Below are 6,285 nucleotides of genomic sequence, written 5' to 3'. Positions count from 1 at the left end.
ATCATCCAGTTCCAACCCCCCTGCCATCTGCGATTCCTCTGCAGCAGCACAGCCACCCTCCTCACTGCCGAAGGCTTTGCTGCCAGCTGGAGCATTGCTGGGCTGCGAGTGCCTCAGGTTCTAATTAAACTGATGAAACTCATCAACAGTGTTAAATAAATTTAATCTACTTAATTGACCCTGTGGGTTAATGACCTGCTATGTAGATCCAGCAGCTGCAGAGCGCCTTGGAGGCTACAGAAGCAGTTGGAGGTGGGATGGGGTCCTGCAAGCTTGATTTTCAGGGTTTTGGAAATGCCTCTACTTGAAGCTTCCAGGGTTTGACTTCCAGGAGGAATCAACCTGAGGGTGCACGTGACTGAGGTTGTCTCATGGTTTGACCATTTGAGACACAAATTATTTGGGAGGGGTGTAAAAAAAACCCACCTTGGAAAGGAGGAGAATTAGTATCTGAATGTAGGGGAGGTGAGTGCTGGGGAGAGGGCTGACTGCTGGTTCTTGAGCTCTCCTGGAGGGAGGTGAAAGGATGGGTGAACTTCTGGGTGTCTTCTTGGGTGTCACTATCCCTGTCAGCATGAGCTCCACCACCTATTTGCTCAGAAACCTGAATTTGCTCCCCTTATTTGCACCACGTGGTTGACCTGCACCCCTGTTTGTAGCACTTCCAGAAGCATCTCTGGTGGCTGGGTAACCACCTTGTACCCTACATATTCTTTTTGTCCCTGGTCCTTCCCGTGTACCCTCTTGGGATCATTTTTTACATGACTGTGGATCTTCTCTGGTGTTTCCATCCTGAGTCTATCACTGAGTTTAGACCTAAAAGGGAGCTGGGCTGAAGTTCAGAGCTTCGCAAAGTTTGGGTCCATTCCTAACTGCCTCTTCTTGACTTCTCAAGATATTGCCTTTATCATGCCAAGCTTCTGGTTGACCTTGTCTTTTCTGGCTTGTGTAGGTCACTGCTGGTCCCCTGGCCACTGCCTGTAGCTGGTGATGCAGATGTGACCCTTGCTAGTGAGAACCTGTGGTCCAGGCCAACGTGAACATGTCTGACTGCTCTCTCTGCTCTTCCTCTTCCTCCCCAGGGAGCTCAAACTTCGAAACTACGAGCCTGAAGATGAGGAGCTGAAGAAGAGGAAGATGCCCAAGGCCAAGCCGGCCCCAGGTGGGTGCAAGTGGGTAGAGTGGGAGGTTGAAACAAGGGAACACAAAAGCAGAAGCAATGGTGGTGCTGGTGAGGGAATGAGGCAGCACTTGTGGTTGTGAGGAAAAATAAAACACCACGGGGTTCTTTCTCCAGCCAACCAGATGCAACATGGAGGAGTTGGAATCATCAAAGTTGGAAAAGACCTCTAAGATCATCAAGTCCAACCATCAACCAAACACCACCATGTCTCTCAGCACCACATCTACATGGCTTTTAAATATCTCCAGGGATGGGGACTCCACCACTGCCCTGGCCAACCCCTTCCAATGCCTCAGAACCCTTTCAGCAAAGAAATTCTTCCTCACATCCAATCTAAACCTTCCTTGGTGCAACTTAAACCTTTTCTTTCCAAAAAATCAGATGATTTGGAAACTTCCACGTTCCTGTTCGTTCCAGTTCCAGGTGGAAAAACCACTGGGATGTATTCTGGTAGCAACTTGCTGGTGTGAAGGTGGTAGGTCATAGGAGATGAGTATCTACAACCCTGGAGGGTGCTGGCGTGTTTGAGCAGCCGTGGTGGGAGCTGGGTGAGCATGATATTTGCAAGCCCTGTTGTTGCTTCATCATCCTCTCTCACCCGTGAGGACTTCACACCCTGCATTGCACAAGCGGGGCGTGTGTCTGAGCACATCGAGTCTATCCCCAAACCAGAAGGTTTTGGTACTCAGAATGAGTTGAGCTCTCACTGGAGGATTCTCAAGGAGATTCAAACTGGTTTTTATTTGAATTCTCTTTAAACAAATATTAGTCATGAGTCCAGGGTGTTCAGTTTGATATTTCTTAGCACTGAACCTCCACGTGGCTCTTAAGAGGAAGGTGAAGGGTAGAAGTTCCCTTTGATCTTCAAATATTGAGTCCTCCTGGAATAAATCTCCTTAAAAATGTCCTAAATAAAAAAGGTTGAGATCTGGTAGGTAGGAACGCTGATTCTGAGCTTTTTTTATACTTTTGGAAAAGTTTAAAAGTTCTCCTGACTCTTCCTGGGTCCGTGGTTTGGAAATGGAACCAGAAATTTTGACTGTTTCCAGTAAAACTCACACTCTCTGCCCACCCTTTGGAGCTGCAGTGTCCATCAGCTGCAGTTCTGGAGTAACCAACCTGTCTGTCCTCAGGCACTTTCACAGATTCCCAGACTGGTTTGGGTGGGAATGGACCTTAAAGCTCATCCAGTTCCAACCCCCCTGCCATCAGCAGGGACACCTTCCACTAGACCAGGTTGCTCAAAGCCTCATCCAACCTGGCTGAGAACACTTCCAGGGAGGAGCATCCACAGCTTCTCTGGGCAGGGACTGGGGATAGAGGGAGACAGAGGAGCTGGGACTCAGAATGGATTCATACTAAATGTACCTTGGGCATATCTTTTCATGGAGCAGGATTCATCCCTCAGGGATGTGCTCCCTGGTGTCCACACAGACACCCACATTGGAGGCTGGAGGGCTGTTTTCCACGTGTGCTGTACCATTATCCCCAGTATCTTCCAATGAGAAGGGCAGCGGAGCTGGGGAAGGGTCTGGAGCACAAGTGTGCTGAGTTCCCTTGTGGCTGAGGGAACTGGGGGTGTTGAGCCTGGAGAAAAGGAGGCTGAGGGGAGACCTTGTGGCTCTGTGCAAGTCCCTTGGAGGAGGGTGGAGAGAGGTGGGGGTGGGTCTGTTCAACCAAGGCCCAAGGGACAGGCCAAGAGGAAATGGGCTCCAGTTGTGGCCAGGGCAGTTGAGATGGGATGTGAGGAAGAATTTATTTGCTGCGAGGGTTCTGAGGCATTGGAAGGGGTTGCCCAGGGTAGTGGTGGAGTCCCCATCCCTGGAGGGATTGAAGAGTGGTGTAGACACAGTGCTGAGGGACATGGGTTAGTCATAGGGGACTGGTCAGTGTTGGGTTCATGGTTGGACTCCATGATCTGAAAGGGCTTTTCCAACCCAGTGAATCCTGGGTTTCTGTGATCTGCAGAACTTTACGTAAGATCTGGGCTGGAGCTTGATTTCTCCAAGGAGTCTCAGGCAGTGGCCTTGTAAATGAGTCACGCTGAGTCAAATTCCAGTTGAAATACCTGTGGAGCAGCTGATCTCTGCAGATCTTACACTTGAACCCAGCAGAACTTCTTGCTGCTGTTGCTGTTTGTGACATTTAATGGTTGTGGGGTTTGCATAATTTTCAGATGATTTTTAGGAGTCTCCAGAAGGGTTTGGGTGGTGGGGGATGTGTGCACCCATGTGTACTTGCTCGTATTTATCACCCTTTAAAGACAAAGACGTTCAAATGGACTTTTATAAAAGCTTTTGTGAACCAAACCCAGAGCTCTGGTGGGTTTCTTGTGTGCCTTGTCCCCTTGGTGTCTTGCTGCTGCGCCCTGTGCTGATGCTGGTCCTGTTCCCCCATCTAGTGGAAGATAAGGTGAAGGACCAGCTGGAGGCTGCCAAGCTGGAGCCCATCATCGATGAGGTGGTAGGTATATTCAGAGCTGCTCTGTGCTGGCTGCATCGATCTGTGTCCAGGCTTGAACTTCCCCTGCAGATCTCACTGGGTGTCTCCTCTTCCTCCCTAGGATCTGGCAAACCTGGCTCCCAGGAAGCCAGACTGGTGAGTGCCTTACAGATACCTGCTCCTGGGAAAGGGGTGTTGGGGTGTCAAGGGTGGGTTACCATCACCTCCAAGGTTGTCCAGGTTGGGTTAAAAGTGCTAGAAATGGGGAAACTCAGCTCTGCTGTTGAGGGACACACAAGGCATGGGGCTGTCTTCTCCTCCCCTGCTTACACTGAGGCTCTACTGATCCCTTTGGGCTGCTTGTCACCATGGTGGCCTTAGTGACAAGGGGTGCTCTGGACATTGAGTTGCTTTGCCCATGAGCTGCTGTGGGTGGCAGATGTCCACTCTGCTCCGTGGGGCTCGTAGGAGAGAGAAGGAGTTTCTTTTCCACTGGGAAAGGTGTCACGTGGCCCCACTGTTCTCATCTGCTTAGGGTGAGGATTTCCTCTGATGTTGTCCCTCTCCTCCTTAGGGATTTGAAGAGAGATGTGGCCAAGAAACTGGAGAAGCTGGAGAAGAGGACGCAGAGAGCCATCGCTGAATTGATCCGTGCGTTATGGTGCCACAGGGATGGTGTATGAGGTCACCAGTCATTCCAGAGGGATTACACAATCCTTACTGGGAGCTCAGTGCCTTACTGATGGGCTGGGAGGGGACTGGTGGATCTTGATCCCCTTCCCAAAAGGGTCTGTGAAGGTGTTGGTGCCTTCTATGGAGGCTTACATGGCAGGGAAGGATGGTTTGTGGGCTTGAGGGCTGCAGCTCAGGTCCTCTGCTGTCACTAAGCCACTTGCTGTTTCTTGCAGGAGAGCGGTTGAAAGGGCAGGAGGAGGAGCTGGCATCTGCTGTTGGGTCAGCAAAGCAGGAGGGAAGTGATTCTGACTGAGGAGGTCCATCTTGACAGCATCTGGCATGGGCTCTGTGGATCTGCCTCTACCAGCAACACCGATCCCATTGCTCCCAGGTGGAGACACCTTGTTGGGACACACTGCTCACCAACGTTTTGCCAGAAGCCCATGAGTCCTATCACACCTGAAAGAGAGGGGCAGATCCAAGGAGCCCAACTGTCCTCTCTGGGACTATGGTTGGCTGTTGAGGAACACTTCACAGATAGCTTTTTGGGTTCCTAGTTGGGCTGATGGGAGCAGGACAGACACCCACGTTAGCTTGAACCTGGGCTGCCAGGACACAGAACAAGGAAGATGTGGGCAAAAGGGATCATGCTGGAGAAGGTAAAGTCAGGCTAACTCTTGCTTGTTAGGTGAGCAAGATGTCCACACAGCCAACAGCAGCCCTTAAGAGAGGCACAACCACTTCCCAGGGGACCAATGTTCCTGTTCCTGCACAGAGATGCCTTTTTCAAGGTGCACCTTTCTGCAGAAGACCTGGTGTCACTGCTACGTGAGGAACAAGGAGATCTTTTGCTGGGGAGAACTTGCTGTGAGTATTTGAGAACATCCATGGTCAGACCTAGCACGTGTAGAATAAACTGCTGGAAGTGGTTGCGTGGCTCAGGTCGTGTTGGCTGTTGTTCATCCAGGTGAAGTTAAGGTGGGTTTTTGTTGTGTTCCATGAAGTTTCTCGACCCTCCAGGCTGTGCAGCGTGTTCCTCTCCTCTGTGTGCTTTAGAATTTGTAAAGTTTGTTGTTAACAAATCTTTTCATAATAAAACAGTCCTGCAGTGGAAGAAGTTGTCACTTGTTCTGCAAAGGGCTGGGTGAGGGCAGCTCACTTCATCTTCCTCATGTCTGTGAGGACTTCAGACCACTTGCTGGTCCCTGTCCCCTTCGCTTCCCTGGCACGGGGAGCAGTGGGCTTCAGAGAATCCCAGAATTTCCTCAATTGGAAAAGGCCTTTGAGATCATGGAGTCCAACCATGAACCCAACACTGACCAGTCCCCTATGACTAACCCATGTCCCTCAGCACTGTGTCTACACCACTCTTCAATCCCTCCAGGGATGGGGACTCCACCACTGCCCTGGGCAACCCCTTCCAATGCCTCAGAACCCTTTCAGCAAAGAAATTCTTCCTCACATCCCATCTCAACTGCCCTGGCCACAACTTGAGGCCATTTCCTCTTGTCCTCTCACTTGTTCCTTGGTTGAACAGAACGTCCCTCACCAGAAGTGCCCTGTAGATGTCACCAAATCTCCGTGTATGAAACCACACCATGTCCAGCTAGTCCCAGCAACTGGACACTGCACAAAGCCGAGCTTTGAATCCCCAACAGCTGCTCTCTGGCTGGGATGGAGCCATGTTCCTCTATCTGCCCACCTGTGTGGTGTCCACCTGTGTGGTACCCAGCTGGAGCTGGACCTGTGGCCTCTGCTTCTCAGCACGTGTCAAATATAAATACGAACACCCCATGCAACGGTGTGAAACAGAAGAGAATCTTCCCTCCTTGACTTAAAAGGGACATCAATTTGACAGGCTGAAAGAGTTGGGACTGTTCAGCCTGGAGAAGAGAAGGCTCCGGGGAGACCTTCTAGTGGCCTCCCAGTACCTGAAGGGGCTCCAGGAAGGCTGGGGAGGGACTTTGGCCAAGGGCAGGGAGTGA

The 6,285-nt window shown here is 50.9% G+C and overlaps 1 protein-coding gene across 1 annotated transcript; it reads left to right on the top strand.

Moving 5' to 3' along the window:
- Positions 1–1,082: 1,082 nt before the first annotated feature.
- CCDC12 (coiled-coil domain containing 12) lies at positions 1,083–4,613 on the top strand (the record flags this gene model as incomplete). Its single annotated transcript, XM_010173637.1, has 5 exons — positions 1,083–1,162; positions 3,585–3,646; positions 3,747–3,781; positions 4,200–4,276; positions 4,534–4,613. Coding segments are annotated over 5 exons (334 nt in total), but the record flags the coding sequence as incomplete, so codon positions are not given.
- Between the last annotated feature and the right edge of the window lie 1,672 nt (positions 4,614–6,285).

The sequence above is a fragment of the Antrostomus carolinensis genome, unplaced genomic scaffold, assembly GCF_000700745.2.
Source record: "Antrostomus carolinensis isolate BGI_N321 unplaced genomic scaffold, ASM70074v2 scaffold9240, whole genome shotgun sequence".
Taxonomy (NCBI): Eukaryota; Metazoa; Chordata; class Aves; order Caprimulgiformes; family Caprimulgidae; genus Antrostomus; species Antrostomus carolinensis.
The sequence above is the reverse complement of the archived record's forward strand: the minus strand, read 5'-3'. Positions and strand labels throughout refer to the sequence as shown.